General features: G+C 39.9%; 1 protein-coding gene across 1 annotated transcript in view; it reads right to left on the bottom strand.

Annotated features, from left to right (window-relative positions):
* LOC124615812 (leucine-rich repeat and death domain-containing protein 1) overlaps positions 1–17,346 on the bottom strand; it is a 218,238-nt gene that overhangs the window by 58,303 nt on the left and 142,589 nt on the right. Inside the window, exons 2-3 of the mRNA XM_047143956.1 lie at positions 11,633–11,801; positions 8,943–9,076 (exon numbers count right to left, since the gene is read on the bottom strand). Of these exons, the coding sequence (XP_046999912.1) occupies positions 8,943–9,076; positions 11,633–11,801 (303 nt within the window). The remainder of the gene's footprint in view (positions 1–8,942; positions 9,077–11,632; positions 11,802–17,346) is intronic.

Below are 17,346 nucleotides of genomic sequence, written 5' to 3'. Positions count from 1 at the left end.
TAAGATGTTTTTCTCCAATAAGAAGGCAAAGCTGGAAAATCTCCCACCTAGCATCATGCTCAACTATGATGAAACCAACATGTCAGGTGATCCAGGCTACCTTAAAATGTGTAAAATGTCACCAAAATCAAATAAAAAGCATGTAGAACTTTAAAAAAAGGCAGTAACTGTCCAAATTTGCCCTCTATATACTGTAACTTCGGACAGAGATTTAAAAAACATATTTGTCCTAAATCACCCCAATCCATGGGGTGACTTCAGACACTTTATTTAACTGTCTCAGATAAATATACCTACACATACATTTTCTGGTTCTGGGATATTTTATTCATTACACATATACCCTACTACTTCCATAACAATCAATTTAATCTAACAATATGTACAAAAGTTACAATCAAAATAATGACAAAGCCATCCGAAATCACCCCGTTTGACGGTACTCATAATGAAATGAATTCTTACCAAAGAATGGAAAAACTGGTAGAAGCCAACCTTGAGAAAGATCAGTTTGGATTCTGGAGAAATGTAGAAAAACGGTAGGCAATATTGGCCTCAGGACTTCTCATAGAAGATAGGTCAAGGAAAGGCAAACCTATGTTTATAGCATTTGTAGACTTGAGAAAGCTTTTGACAGTATTTACTGGAATACTCTCTTTCATATTCTAATGATGGCAGGAGGAAAATACAGGTGCAAAAGGCTACTTACAATTTGTGACAGAATCCAGACAGCAGTAACAAGAGAGCGGTGGTTGAGAAGGGAGTGAGACAGGGTTGTAGACTATCTTTGGAGGAAACAAAAGAAAAATATGGAGTAGGACTTAAAGTCCAGAGAGAAGAAATTAAAATAGTGAAGCTTGCCGATGACACTGTAATTCTGTCAGAGACAGTAAAGGATTGGAAGAGCAGTTGAACAAAATGGACACTGTCTGAAAGGAAAAGCAAAAAGGATAATGGAACTTATTTGAATTAAATCAGGTGACACTGAGGGAATTAGATTAGGAAATGAGGCACTTAAAGTAGTATAAGAGTTTTGCTATTTCGGCAGCAAAGTAACCGATGCTGGTTGAAGTAGAGAGGATATAAAATGTAGACTTGCACTGGCAAGAAAAGTGTTCCTGAAGAAGAGGAATTTGTTAACATCAAATATAGATTTACGTGTCAGGAAGTCTTTTCCAAAAGTATTTGTATGGAGTGTAGCCATGTATGGAAGTTAAACATGAACAATAAACAATTTAAACTAGAAGAGAACAGAAGCTTTTGAAATGTGGTGCTACAGAAGAATGCTGAAGATTCAACGGATAGGCCCTGTAACTAAAGAGGAGGTACTGAATAGAACTGGGGAGGAGAGAAATTTGTTGCACAACCTGTCTAAACACAGGGTCACCGACTTATAAAAAATATTTGGGTGACCCATACTGGGGATCTTTCCCCAGGAAATTTTCTAAATTTTAGATGAAAAATAGTGAGTTTTAAAGTTTTTTAAGCGTTTTAGAGTCATAAGATCAATGAATATATAGCTAGCTCTGAAAAGACTGAAATGATATGTAAATAAATCCTAAACTATCATTAAAAAATAAAACATAAAATATTGCTGTCACACAGTAATAGCACTTTGATTAATAAGTGAAATAGCTAATTTAAGCTTACTTTGAATAAGGCTCAGGGTTCAATAAATAAAAACAACATCTCAAAGTTAATGCTTTAATACAGTTAACAAAGTTAATACAGTATGCCTATTACTTTCAGTCAAAAAGTATGTAAATAGCAGGTTTTGATTGGGTCTTACACCCTAAAAATATTTAAGTATTGGAAAATAACTAATGACATACTATATTAATGTAGTAATACAGTACTAAACTAGTATTAATACTTAAAACTGAAAATTTAACATTATGTACGTATTTATTTCTCTATTTTATAAGGATTTTTAATATTGCTCTAAATGCCATTATTAGGACTAGAGTGTCTTTAGAAAGGTGCAAATGTCAACCATCTGACTGGGTTACTGAAGTTGTTGATGACTGATCGGATATCCAATTCATCCAAAACATCTTGGTGGGCATGAAGAACAGCCAAGTTGTTCAGTCGCTTCTGTCCCATTGTTGATCGGAGATACGTCATCAGATGTCTAAGGGTGCCAAATGACCGTTCTGCTGTTGCTATGTGATTGGAACTACTTGGAGAAGCTTAATGCACTTCACTACTGCACATAACATTTCTCCAACTGCAGGCTCTTGCGTAAAGTACTTTCTTACATCACACATATTTTTTAAGACAAGTTGTTTTTTATTAGTGATATCGGCTAACATACTCAAGTGTAAGGACAATCTCTCAATGTCTAAGACATTTTTGAAAATCAGTTGATTTTTCCAAATTTGTTTAATCTCTGTCTACTAAAAGCAAGCACTTTTGTTCATGTAATAACTTCAAGTTGAACAAATATATTTCAAGGAAGACGCAGTACATGAAAGTCACAGATCATGTAAACAGAGTAAGACGTGTGCACACTTTAACAGTTAAATCATAACTGAGTCCAAGTCTAGCAGATGCTGGCTGGCAGGCCACTTAGGTGGCGCTGTTGCTGTATGGCTGGCATGTAGAGGACACGCGGAACTGCGCGTCGGCACTTTGAAAGATTGGCGAGTCACAACACTTTTCCCCCCTTTGAATTTGTTGCACAGGTCTTGATGGAGGTGGCCTGTAGATTGCTAATGTCCATAGGTGTTGTTGGACTGGCCGTAAAGTCTCGAGGAGCAGGCTTCCTGTATGGATGGAAGTGTCCTCGATGATAACGGGTCGAGATGACAGGAGATGTGGGGGTCGAATCTGCTGGGGCCCTGTGCACCAATCTGCCCATTGCGACAAGTCCGGTTGTTATAACAGGAGACATGGGCGATGTGTCCGCGTCCGTAGGAGAAGGAGGTGAGTAGAGTTGCTCCAACAGATGATGGTCATCTGGTTCCTGCATGGGCACATCTCCTGGTGGCGTCAGTTCTTGTGCTGGCACCGATATGATGGTGAGAGGACTGCGTTGTGAGTAATGAGAGATTCCAGTATCCTGAGTGTCAGGTAGAGCCGAAGGTGGTGTAGCGGCATCCGGAACAGGCGTTGCTGGCACACGAGTCTGAAGCTGGTCCGAATGACGCACTGCAACACCCATGTCCGTCTGGATTTCATACAGGCGTCGGCCATGGTGTCATAAGATGTGGCCAGGACTCCATTTTGGCCCCCTGCCATATCCCTGTACCCATACAAGGTCATCGGCGGTGAACCGGCCAAGCGAAGGCACCCGCGGCCGTGAGGTGGAAGGCCGCAGAAGATGAAGTAGCACGCAGGGCTGTCGGCCATGTAAGAGCTCAGCCAGGCTGTGGTCGCCCATGGGGGTGAAATGGTAAGAAGCCAGAAATTGGAGAAGCACATCATCAGAATAAGAAGTCAGGAGTTTCCTCATCTGAGCCTTAAATGTGTGGACCAATCGTTCAGCCTCACCGTTTGACTGTGGATGGAACAGAGGGGCCGTGACATGCATGACACCATGACAGGCACAAAAATCCACAAAATTGGAGGAGGCAAATTGCGCACCATTATCAGTAACAAGAGTAGAGGGAAGGCCTTCCAAAGAGAAAATGCGAGCTAGAGCATTGGTGGTTGACGCGGTGGTAGGCGACGTGCAACGGACAATGAAAGGAAAGTTAGAGTAGGCATCAATAACGAGAAGCCAATAAGTACCTAAAAAAGGTCTCATTAAGTCAGCATGAATATGCTCCCAGGGCTTCTCAGGCAAAGACCACGGTGACAAAGATGACTTCGGGGCAGTGGCCTGTGACGCACAAGGGCCGCAGGCAGCGACCATGTGTGTGATTTCAGAGTCAATGCCGGGCCAGTACACATGACAGCACGCCAGAGATTTTGTGCGAGAGACACCCCAGTGCCCTTGGTGAAGGAGGCGCAAGACCGAAGCACGCAAAGACGCAGGTACCACAATATGCAGCGAAGCATTTTTGGTGGAAAGGAGGATAACACCATCCCTAGCCGTGAGGCGGTAATGCAATGAATCAGAAGTCTTAGCAGACGGACAATCTGGCCAACCCTTCTGAATACAGCGTAAAACCCGGGAGAGGGTAGGGTCAGAACCTGTAGCAACTGCCAGTCGGTCCCCGGTGATGGGGAACCTGTCTACAACCCGCTGCTCGTCAACATCCAGGTGGAAACACGAAAGTTCGTCCCTATTGAATGCCATTATCAGGACCCATGGGAAGGTGAGACAGTGCATCAGCATTTGCATGTTGAGCCGTCGGCTGGAAATGAATTTCATAATTGAAACGAGACAAATAAAGAGCCCAACGCTGGAGTCGGTGTGCAGCCTTGTCGGGAAGTGACGTTCATGGATGAAACAAGAAAACAAGTGGTTTGTGATCCATAACAAGATGAAATTTGGAACCATAGAGAAAAACACCAAACTTATGAAGAGCATAAATAATGGCCAAAGCTTCTTTTTCAATTTGAGAATACTTTTGTTGGGCATCTGTGAGCGTTTTGGAGGCATAAGCAATGGGTTGTTCAGAACCGTCAGAAAAACGGTGCGCAAGGACTGCACCGACCCCGTATTGAGAGGCAACCTTGGCAAGAACAAGATGTTGGCCAGGTCGATAAGTAGCCAGGCACGGGGCCTGTTTCAGCATAGTCTTCAATTTCTGGAAAGCCGCATCGCATTACGCAGACCAGTGAAAAGTCACGATTTTATGCAACAGGCGATGCAATGGCTGAGCCACCGAAGCAGCAGACAGTAAAAACTTGTGATAGTATGCTATTTTCCCCAAGAAGGCCTGCAGTTCCTTAATAGATGTTGGGCGAGGAAGGGCATCAATTGCAGCGACAGTTTGCTGAAGCGGACGAATACCATCCCGAGTGAGTTGAAACCCCAAGTACGTGATAGACGCCTGAAAAAATTTTGATTTCTGAAGATTACACTTAAGACCGGCAGTCTGTAAGACATGAAAAAGTGTGCAGAGATTTTGAAGATGTTCGTCAGTGGTGGAGCCAGTGACAACAATGTCGTCCTGGTAATTTATACACCCAGGGACAGTGAGCAATAATTGTTCCAAGAATCGCTGAAAGAGAGTAGGGGCACTGGCAACCCCGAATGGCAATCGTTGGTATTGATAGAGGCCAAAAGGCATGTTAAGGACCAGAAACTGCCAGGAAGCAGCGTCGAGAGGAAGTTGATGATAAGCTTCTGACAGGTCAAGTTTAGAAAAATATTGGCCTCCAGCAAGTTTAGTGAACAATTCTTCAGTTCGAGGCATAGGGTAAGTGTCAATAAGGCATTGAGCATTTGCAGTGGCTTTGAAATCGCCACAGAGAGGAAAATCACCATTTGGCTTAGCAACGACAACGACAGGAGAGGACCACTCACTGGAAGTGACAGGAAGCAAGACCCCTGAAGCAGTGAGACGATCCAGCTCCCATTTGACCTGATCACAAAGGGCCACAGGAATGGGCCGAGCCCGAAAAAACTTAGGCCGAGCAGTTGGTTTGAGCGTGACGTGAGCTTAAAAGTCGTTTGCACAGCCTAACCCAGGAGAAAAAGGGGACGAAAATGTCATCGACAAGGAATCCAATTGAGAATGAGGAATAGCATCAGAGACGATACTGACAGAGTCATCTATGGAGAACCCAAAAACGCAAAAGGCATCAAAACCAAAAAGATTCCCCATGTTACTATGGTCGACCACAAATATGGGAACCGTGCGAACGACAGATTTGTAAGATACCCCAGCATCAAATTGTCCCAAGAGAGAAATATTCTGTTTATTGTAACCCCGTAATTGCCTAGTGACAGGTGACAGGATTGGAGAACCCAACTGAAGATACGTCTGAGAATTGATGATAGTGGCAGCAGAACCAGTATCCACCTGCATGTGAGCATCTTGTCCAAGTATTTGGACAGTGAGGAATAACTTCCCTTAAAGGGAAGAAGTACAATTGACAGACAACACAGAATCAGAATCGGCATCATTTTCATGAACATCACGTATGCAGTCAAATTTGCAAACGGATGACGCATGAACCTTTTTTTTGCATTTGTGACACATCTCGTGAATGTTTTGTAAAACACCGCGGACATAAAGGAAGCTGCCGTGGGTTTTGCTGCAGTTTCTTAGAGGTTTGTTTACGGTTAGGCCGAGGCTGCACTTGGTAGCGTACTGCGGCCACGTCGGCCGGCAGGGACACGTCACACGCTTCGTCAACATCGCACAGAGGTTTTATGTCCCCGGCATCGCCCCATGCCTCTATTTGTGCTCCAGCGGCGCGAGAAATTTCAAAAGACTGAGCGATGGATAGGACTTCATCTAGAGTCGAATTTGCCAACTGAAGGGCACGTTGCCTAACTTCTTTGTCGGGCGCCGATCAGATAATAGCATCCCGTACCATGGAATCGGCGTAGGATTCTTTGTGAACTTCAGTAACAATTGACACTTTCTACTGAGGCCGTGAAGTTCAGCAGCCCAAGCGCGATAGGATTGATTTGGTTGTTTTTGACAATGATAAAAGGCAACATGAGAGGCTACCACATGCGTTTGCTTTTCAGCTGTGAACAGTTCTCGCTGAAGACAACAAAGCAATTGACGACACAATAATTGTTGGAGGTTGGCTTGCAGTATCGTCAACCTTGAAGTGTGCCTTTTTGGTAACAAACTGATCCATTGCAAACTTAATTCATAATGCACTAAGAGACTAAAGTAAACGAATAAAATATAGTCATATAAAATAGTCCACTAGACACTAAAGTCAGAACACTAAACACGTCTGCAGCATCCACTGAATGAAACTATCCACACTGAATGACTGCAACAAAACGGTGGGCTTTATATATCATCAGCATCATAATGTCTCAAAGCGTCAAGGTGATGCAAGGTGAAAGGTTCCAGGCACTTCTGCTCCAGTCCTTTTGATATTGCTGTGGCTGCAACACTGGCCCGCCGGCACCAGACTTTACCCAAAGGTTCAAGCACCGGGACAAATTCTACGTGTACCCGCAGCACCATAACAGTATCATGACTCACATCACTTGTTTTCAGTTAACCTGCTTACTACCTTGATAATTATTTGTTTTACCTCATTACTGGATGTATTTTAAAAGGTAACTATCATCAAACAAGGAAAATAAAAAATTCCAAATAATTTTGTGAGTTTAAAAAGCATAATATAACTAGTAACTTTCTTAAAGCGAATTTTTGAGGGGGCTTGGGCCCCCTCAGGCAACATAGAGTTGGTGCCTGTGCCAAGACATGAATACAGTAAGCAGATTCAGAAGGATGTGGGTTACAATAGTTACTCAGAGATGAAGAAGCTTGCACAGAATAGAGTATTATGGAGTTGAGCACCCATAAGCCCCCTAGAGTATTATGGAGAGCTGCATCAAACCAGTCTAGGTCTGAAGACCACAACAATGACAACAATTAAATGAAATGATCATATGGCATTATTGCTCAGGAGACTTCTTCTGGTGTTGTTTGGCTGTCTGGTGTGAGTCATTCTGTTTGATGCCAATTCGATGACTTGCGTCTCAATGAAGATGAGATGAAGTGATGTGGACAACACAAACATCCAGTCCCTCAAATGAAACAAATCTCTGACATAACCAGGAATTGAATATCAGCTTAACAACTAAATAATACCTTATATCATGTAATATACATGTAATTAAAGAATATAAAGCAGATGTTGTATGGCATTTAATGATAAAATCTGTTTATCATTTTGTTATTTTAAATATGTGTATGGATAATTATGTATCACTCAAGAACTGTATGTATTTCATTTGCTATTAGGCAGTAAATGGGAATGAAACTCATTACTCATTGTAAAGTGCCATGTGATTCCTACAAATACTATGTTGCTCTTGTTGCTACAATCACTGTTCTTTGTATTCAACATACTTGTCTACATTTATGGATCTATGAAATATGGGTACCATAACAAAAATATAAAAATTAAACCTTGAATCAAATGAAGAATCAAAAATGACAGTGCTCTTCTTTAAGGACCATCATGGAATTTGCTTCGAACAGTTTGGGGAAACAATAGAAAAACTGTCAGAATTGCCCAAAGGGGATGCAGCTCATGCTCCTCTTGCATACGAGTCCAGTGTCTTATACATGATGCTACATCAACTGGGTACAATGGAAATGACTGAGCTTGTTACTAACAGGACTTTTCAAATCTGTACAAAATACACATAGCTGACAGGATGGTCCAGTTACTTTCACTCATTTCAACAGATATTCAAAGTTTTAAGACATGAAGTCATAAGACCAGGAAAAGAAATTCTTGAAGTGGCCAGCTTCAAAATTTATTATTATTTCACCTATGTTTGTACGAAGGCTAAAGTAAATATTTTGGAACAATTTTTTCTAGAAACACTTTCCTCCTAAGGAGCTAAATTCGCTGGCCGCTGTGACCGAGCAGTTCTAGGCACTTCAGTCCAGAACTGCGCTGCTGCTATGGTCGCAGGTTTGAATCCTGCCTCAGGCATGGATGTGTTTGATGTCCTTAGGTTTGTTGGATTTAAGTAGTTCTAAGTCTAGGGGACTCATGACCTCAGATGTTAAATCCCATGGTGCTTGGAGCCATTTGAACCATTTTTGAGCTAAACTCACCAACAGTAATCAATACTTTCTACCCTTCATCTCTCGATAGAATTATGCATAATTTGTGAAGCTGCCACAGTGACATGAAATAGATAATAAGTTTCTAAGTAAAACCGTTTTTACAGGTAATATATTTCACACACAAATACTGATTTTCAATTTTTGAAATCTGACAGTTTACACGTGAGATAATAGTATAGCATATTGTACAAGGGGAAATGGAAATGACAGGTGAGTAATATACAGTATTTGAATCATCAGGTGAAAACATAAATTTTTTCATACCTGAGACTTCCATTTAGGCTCTCAATTCTGTTCCGTCCAATATGTAGATGGCGAAGAATGTAAGGTATGCAGTTCTTTTCCAGTTTTGAAATCATATTTCCTGGAAGAAATAGATGCTGAAGCTCTGGAACACTCTGTAAAAAGAAAAAAAAAGTACCAGTATATTACATTTCACTTCACTCCAGTTAGTCATGCAAAGAGTATAATCTTGAGAAAACAATGTTACTGCAGTGTTCTGTAAGAAGCAAAAAGGTTTAATATAGTGAATGCAGATTGAAAGGCACAATCAATCTTTCATGTGCTGTCAACTAACAATATCTATGAAGAGTAGAAAATGAACAAATTATTAATCATTAAGACGAACAGTATTTTATCAGTAGTCATTTCAATATTGCTGAACTCCAAGACAAAAGCTATTGTGTTCATCATTGTGACTTACAGCACACATAATTTCCTCTGTTTCCAGGACAAACTTGGAGAGTACTATGAAGACTTAAAACTAAAATTGGCATTGGTGACAATGACAAATTTTATAAGACTGAGTGCAGTGAAACCAAAATCTGTGTTCTCCAGAATGTGCAAGTAACTGACTAAGTGAGGAGATCTTCTTGAGTTTCCATCAAAAAATTCATTGACTAGTCTTACACACTTTCTGAAGAACACAAAAATAACATAAATATGTAGTTAGATTGGTACATGCATGTGGGATGGGTCATAATGTGAAGTCTTGTTAGAGGAACAAGTCAGTTTGCAAAAATAATTCATAATTTTTTAGTAAAGAATATGATAACCTGCTAATCATCTGCACGATTGTAAAGCTACTTCTTTACACACACACACACACACACACACACACATACAGTATCTCTGAGATGAAAGTGTCCCGAAATTAATAACACATGCATTCAATCATACAAAAATGCTGTAGTATTTAAAATAAGAAAATAATTTTAAAAATTACAACATGAAAGAAATAAGGTCACCCTGCACCTCTGCGCATATCTGTGCTAATGACTCACTCTACACACAGCTGTAGTATTGACTATTTAAATATCTTGCCTAATGTTTTCCTTCTACTACAAAATTATTACACTCACATTCCAGTGTCTAACAGAAAACTGAGAAGTTTAGTTTTAAAATAAAATCAAACACATATTTTTATTAGTCAATATTTGAACAAGTTATCTAATTATCTAGATTCTATGATTGAACATTTCTGCTAGCTGCATGAAAGGTAGACATGCACAATGTAAACAGGTCTGATAAATATCAGTGTGGTCATGTAATTATAAAGCTATACAGGAGATAAGCAGATGATACTTAATGCAAATAAAGGAGCAGCAGGGCTGTTCAAAGAAGAAACTTTCTTTTTAATTTTACCATAATTTACACAGTAGGAAAGTTCTGGTAGAATGCAAATAATTTAGAAGCGAAGGAGACCACTCATCAAATAGCAGAAGCTTGCTAGCTTTCGAAACAAATTGTCTGTCAAGTTATGGTACAAAGACACACATCTACAAGAATATACAATTGTCTGTATATTGTGCCAGCTGGAAACACAATGTGTCTAACTGGCACCACATAGGGGCACAGGTTTGTGTGTGCGTGTGCATGTGTGGGTGTGTCCTCTGGCTTGTCAAAGGATTTATAAGCTAGGAAGTTTTCTTTCTCTTTATCTTTTGTGCACACTTGTCAATTACTCAATGCTTCCGCTATTCCATGAGTGACCTCCTTTAATCCTAAATTATTTACAATACTTTATTGTGTTTAGTAATAGTTAATTATTAACACAGATTTTAACAGCTGTTCCACTTTGTTAATGTACACTTTGAGTCTATCCATATCCATATACCTTTTCCTTCATTTTAATTCATGAATGAATGAGTAAGTTAAGGAACAGCTGTTGCTGTAAGTAACATCTAAGCTTAGAGTAAGGTGATACCTGTTATTCAAAAATATGTAATTGATAAGCATAGCTGATAAGCAAAACCTGCACAATTAACTGGCAGGGCAACTGATTTTTGAAGCAGCATCTATTATGTTCATAGTATTAGATTCCATCATAAACTTTCAATTCACAAACAGAATGTAATTAATGAAAATGAACTGTTGATAAAGCACACTGCAGTATTTTCTTCTTCATAATTTGCTTTTGTTCGATATCTTGACTAACTCAATTTTCCTGAAGTTTGTCTTTATGATCAAAGATCAAACTCACAACTCAGTGAATGAAGGAAGGGCTGCATAGTGTGTGTAGAGAGAGAGAGAGAGAGAGAGAGAGAGAGTGTGTGTGTGTGTGTGTGTGTGTGTGTGTACACTTTTATGTTTCAGATTTCTCAAATACTTGATGCTCAAATGAAATGGCACAATGAAGAAATACAAAAGCCCTTAACATTTTTTAAACAGCAAAAAAGAATCAATAGCTTTCATTTTTAATTGGACAATCATTGAAAATATATATAGTATCCGTATGCAACCTAAACTCTATTTAGTTGCTTTATTTCTTTCTCCTTACTCCTGTAAGCTTATCAATCATTTCACACACTTCCACCAGTCCAGCTGATCTCATTTCATCTTCGGTTCTACAGTGTTCTCTTGATTTCATCTGCAAAGTACTTTTAAATTTTTCCTAAAATTGCACCTTGGAAACAATGAAAATTAATTATGGAAAATCATTGCATTTAACTTACCTTAAAATCATTTTCTAATACAGTACTGATTTTGCTTCGGCCCATATCAAGAGTTTTCACATGTGGCATACGTTTTAGCACATATTGTGGAATTTCAGGCAATGCATTGTCAGCCAGACTCAGAAATTCAACCCATTCAAGCCCATGGAAAGCTTCATCATTTAGCAAGCTGAAACAGAAAATGTAATTAGAGTGGTAAATCTCTTTTTTAATGACAAAATGGCTCAAAAGGACTAATACATCAGCCAATAAATCTACAATGATTAAACTGAATATTAAGATTTCAGTTGAGTTTGGTGGCAAGATTGCAATGTCAGAGATCTGTGTTCATTGCTGTACATAAGATACCATTCTCTAAAGGTTCTAAAACTACATTTTTTTTATATAAATGAAGTGATCCATTTCAAGACATACCATACCAGGCCACAAATATCAAATTTTATAGTTAATACAAAAAACTTATAATATCTCAATTGTTGGTTACCCAGTCACTTCTATGCTTGTATAAGAATTCTGTAATGAATAAAAACTTCATATGCCAGATGTTAAGGGGCAAGTCATCCTCTTGCTCCAACCCTCTCCCCATTTTGGACAACAAACAAGCAGCAAATATCTACCAGCTCATGAATTAGGTGCAACTGAACCACAGCTCATGTATACTTTTAAAAATACTGTTTAACTTTTAATTCCTATATCAGTGTAATGAAAATGGTGAAGTAATTTAAGGATGGATTTCCAATTCCAAACCTTATAGCAAGAGACACACTAGTTACAAGGAATTAATGGAAAGTAACAATGGACTGACAGTGCACAAACAAATTTCAGTGTATTCTTAATAACGTGCTATGAGAACTTGAGATGTCAGCCAACAGACGAGGTCGGCCTGCATGCTTTTGTGCTGTACATGACCCTTCACGTTTCCACTTCACTATCACATTGGAAACAGTGGACCTAGGGATGTTTAAGAATGTGGAAATCTCGCATATAGATGTATAAAACAAGACACACCCAATCACCTGACCACGTTCCAGGTCCGTGAGTTCTGTGGAGCACCCCATTCTGCTCTCTTACAATGTCTAATGACTGCTGAGGTCGCTGATACAGAGTGCCTGGCAGTGGGTGGCAGCACAATGCACCTAATATGAAAGACGTGTGTTTTGGGGGGTGTCCGGATACTTTTCATCACATAGTGAATTGGCTGCTAGGCTGAATCAAAACTGACTGTGGAATTATTTTTCTAGAGTTTGCGGCCATGGTGCAGTCCAAAAAATTCCACAGAGGTCAAAGGAAGAAATAGGTTGCTTCTTACAGTACTCACTGGAAACGGGAACACTATTCCTTTTTCTGAAGGTACTATAATTACTGAGGACAGAATTCAGTCAATTATCTCTGCTTCAGTTAACATTATAACAACAGCAGAAGACTGTGCTCTATATAAAACACTTTCCCTTTTTTATCCGTGATGTGAAATGTTGTGACAAAATCGCCTGAACATTATTGCTAACAGACTTACGTTCCATTCTATACTTCTGTAAGATGTAGGATGGCCATTAGTCTTCATTGTCAGTAGTTGTTTTCTGAGGTGCTCGCTGGATTAGATTTAATATTTTTGGAAACGATAAAAAAATAATGTCCCGTGTTTTAGTGGCAATGTTGTAGCAGTGAGTGACAGTACAATTATGCTTGCTTTCCTTACTTCTCCGGCAAGTCAGTTTTCAGTAGAAAAGCAGCAACGACAACCAAACCACAGCACTAATCGCACACGAAACCTTTGCTACTTCGAGATTGCAGCTAGCGACAGTGTCCGGTCTACGGTCATGTCTCCCCAGTGACACAGCAAGTATCCCTTGCTGAAAGCCCCAGTACACCAACCTCTCATTGTACCAACCGAGCCTTGGGAGCAGCAGAAGAAGCGTCTGGAGGTGCAAGTAAATTCCACATTCCCCTCTACCTTTCTTGCTTGATTCCTCCACAGGTGCTCCTAGTTACAGTACGAAATTGGTAGAAGAAGCAAGGCAGTTAATGGAAGAGGCCTTACCCACACCATTTGATACAACTGAAATTCCACCCACCACTCCTTGTGAAATTAGGAAGATAATAAACTCTCTTAAGAATAAAAGCTCACATGGAATTGATGGCATTTCCAGCAGGATAATAAAAGCTTGTTCCCAAGAAATAAGTGGGATTCTTAGCCACATATGTAATAGCTTTCTGAAGCAGGGTATTTTCCCAGATAGACTGAAGTATGCCATTGTTAAACCACTGCATAAAAAGGGGATACATCTGATGTCAACAACTACCGCCCAATCTCTCTTCTGACTGCCTTATCCAAAATTCAGTAAAAAAAGTAATGTAATTGTAGAGTAGCTTCACACCTTTGCAAAAATAAAGTTTTAACAAAATGTCAGTTTGGTTTCCAGAAAGGTTTTTCAACGGAAAATGCTATATATACTTTCACTAGTGAAATATTAAATACTCTGAGTAACTGGAAGTCACCCGTTGGGATTTTTTGTGATCTCTCAAAGGCTTTTGATTGTGCAAATCATGGAATACTGCTAAATAAGCTCAAGTACTGTGGTATGAATGGGACAGCACTCAAATGGTTTAAATCAAACCTAACTGGAAAAGTGCAGAAAACTGAAATAAGCAGTTCACTTAATATGCAAAAAACTGGTGATTTCTCAAACTGAGGAATAATCAAGAATGGGGTGCTGCAAGGTTCAGTCTTGGGTCCTCTGCTGTCCTTAATATATATTAATGACTTGCCATTCTATATTCACGAAGATGCAAAGCTGGTACTTTTTGCCGATGATACAAGTATAGCTATCACACTGAACAGACAAGAATTAACTGGTGAAATTGTAAACGATGTTTTTCAGTTAAGTGGTTCTCTGCAAATGGGCTCTCATTAAACTTTGACAAAACACAGTACATACAGTTCCACACAGTAAATGGAATGACACCATTAATAAATATAGACTTCGATCAGAAATCGGTAGCTGAGGCAGAATATTCATAATTTCTAGGTGTATTCATTGTTGAGGGGTTGAACTGGAAAAAACACACTGAGGATCTGCTGAAACGTTTGAGTTCAGCTACTTATGCTATTAGGGTCATTGCAAAATTTGCCGATATACATCCGAGTAAATTAGCTTACCACGCCTATTTTCATTCTCTGCTTTCGTATGGCATCATATTCCGGGGTAACTCCTCATTGAGTAAAAGAGTGTTCATTGCACAAAAGCGTGTAATCAGAATAATTGCTGGAGCTCGTCCAAGAACATCCTGCAGACACTTATTTAAAGAGCTACAGATCTTCACTGTAGCCTCACAATTTCACTTATGAAATTTGTTATTAACAATCCGAACGAATTCAAAAGTAATAGCAGTGTACATGGCTACAACACTAGGAGAAAGGATGATCTTCACTATTCAGCGTTAAATCTACCTCTGGCTCAGAAGGGGATAAATTATGCTGCCACAAAAGTCTTTGGTCACTTACCTAATAGCATCAAAAGTCTGACAGATAGCCATATAGCATTTAAAAGCAAATTAAAAGAATTTCTTAATGACAACTCCTTCTACCCATTAGATGAATTTTTGGATATAGTTAAGTGGGTAATTTCCCCAACCCCCACAAAAAATTAAAAATATTAAGTGTCATGTAATATTTTGTGTAATGTAATATCTTGTATAGACACCTTTTATTAACCTGACATGTTACACATCATTACGAAGTGTCGTATTCATGATCTATGGAACAAGTACTAATCTAATCTAGAAGATTGAAACGAGGGTGTAGGAGAACTCATGTACATCTCCCCGTTAACTGTTACCCTATCTTCTTTCTTGTTTCTTTTTCGGTCACTTTTTTGCACCCCTGATGTTATCACACAACTAATGAGGAGGTATTGAATAGAATTGGGGAGAAGAGGAGTTTGTGACACAACTTGACTAGAAGAAGGGACCGGCTGGTAGGACATGTTCTGAGGCATCAAGGGATCACAAATTTAGCATTGTAGGGCAGCGTGGAGGGTAAAAATCGTCGAGGGAGACCAAGAGATAAATGCACTAAGCAGATTCAGAAGGATGTAGGTTGCAGTAGGTACTGGGAGATGAAGAAACTTGCACAGGATAGGGTAGCATGGAGAGCTGCATCAAACCAATCTCAGGACTGAAGACCACAACAACATGTGCCCTTGGGGATGGCCTACATCGGTACCTCCTCATTACAGCGTGGGCATGTCTAAAGAAATTTACGAACCCTCTTCCTTGCCGAATTGAAGTCACTATCAATGCTAGGACGGTGTTACGTGGTATTAGTCCCTGGGCATGACTAATTTGAGTAATAAGTAGTTGTATGATGTGTGTAGTGAACACTTTCTGCTTTCTGTATGAGCAGGTCTCGGACGCCGAGTTTGATGGCCTTGCCGCAGTGGTAACACCGGTTTCCATCACATCACCGAAGTTAAGCGCTGTCCAGCTGGGATAGCATCTGGATGGGTGACCATCTGTTGAGCGCTGTTGCCAAGCGGGGTGCACTCAGTCCTTGTGAGACAAACTGTGGAGCTACTTGATTGAGCAGTAGAGGCTCCGGTCTCGGAAACTGACATACGGCCAGGTGAGCGATGTACTGACCACATGCCCCTCCTTATCCGCATCCAGTGATGCTTGTCTGCTGAGGATGACACTGTGGCTGGTCAGTACCGGTGGGCCTTCCAAGGGCTGTTGGGATGAAGCTTAGTTTTTAGATTTTTTTATGACAGTACGGGAAGTTGACCATAGGTCCAAATTTTTACCAACAGAGGGGCCTGATGGCGGTGCAGTGTGTCACTGAAACCGGTTGCAGTTGAATAAAGAGATTCAAACGCACGGCACAGTTGTTGCCATTAATCCTCGTAATTTCTTGTCCAGTAGGTTTGCAACATTTAGATCTTGTTTTGCAAAGGTAGAGTGCTTGAAGCAAGTCAGACCGACCGCAGTAGAAACAATGTTGAACGCGCTATAATGAATCTGATGGTTCTCTCAACAGTTCAGAGATACAGAAAAGGTACTTACATCACGAGCCATCAAAGGTCAATCAAGACGTGTCTTTTATGATTGACCAGTGTGTAGAGTTGGCAAATTTTCATTTTCAAAATCAGTTTTTCATTAATTGCTTTAGCAGCTTTATTTTAAACGAAATAGCTATTTATTTTCTATAGGATTTCTCTGTTCACTACTGCTGCGATAAATTTACATTACTCTATTTAATAACGAAAAATACGAAACAGTTTTGACACAAGCTTTGCAGACTTCGACATACTCACCATCGTATTCGAAAGCTGACCGAACTATTTTGACTGTGGCAGCACCCAATGGCCAGAGAACTTTCTAATGACTGAGAAATACCCAAGAAACGAGGAACCAAGAAATGCAGGTAGCACAAGAGCAGTTGCGGCTGCTGTATAAGAGCACAAGAGCATATGAAGACCCTAACTTTCGACACCTTGCCGATTTATTGGTTATTTTTCTTTGAATGCTGTTAAATGTAACATAGATTTGCAGTTTGAAAGATGCGGTATTTAAATTCATTGCTCTACTGTTCCTCTGGACTCTGTGAAACTTAGAATCAGGGTTGCGAGCACACCTTCAGTTGTGCACATTTTAAGGAGCTTCTGCGCATGTGCAACTCGCGTTGCCGTACGGGACAAATACATACGGATTTGATAAAC

The sequence above is a fragment of the Schistocerca americana genome, chromosome 1 (genome assembly GCF_021461395.2).
Source record: "Schistocerca americana isolate TAMUIC-IGC-003095 chromosome 1, iqSchAmer2.1, whole genome shotgun sequence".
Taxonomy (NCBI): domain Eukaryota; kingdom Metazoa; phylum Arthropoda; class Insecta; order Orthoptera; family Acrididae; genus Schistocerca; species Schistocerca americana.
The sequence above is the reverse complement of the archived record's forward strand: the minus strand, read 5'-3'. Positions and strand labels throughout refer to the sequence as shown.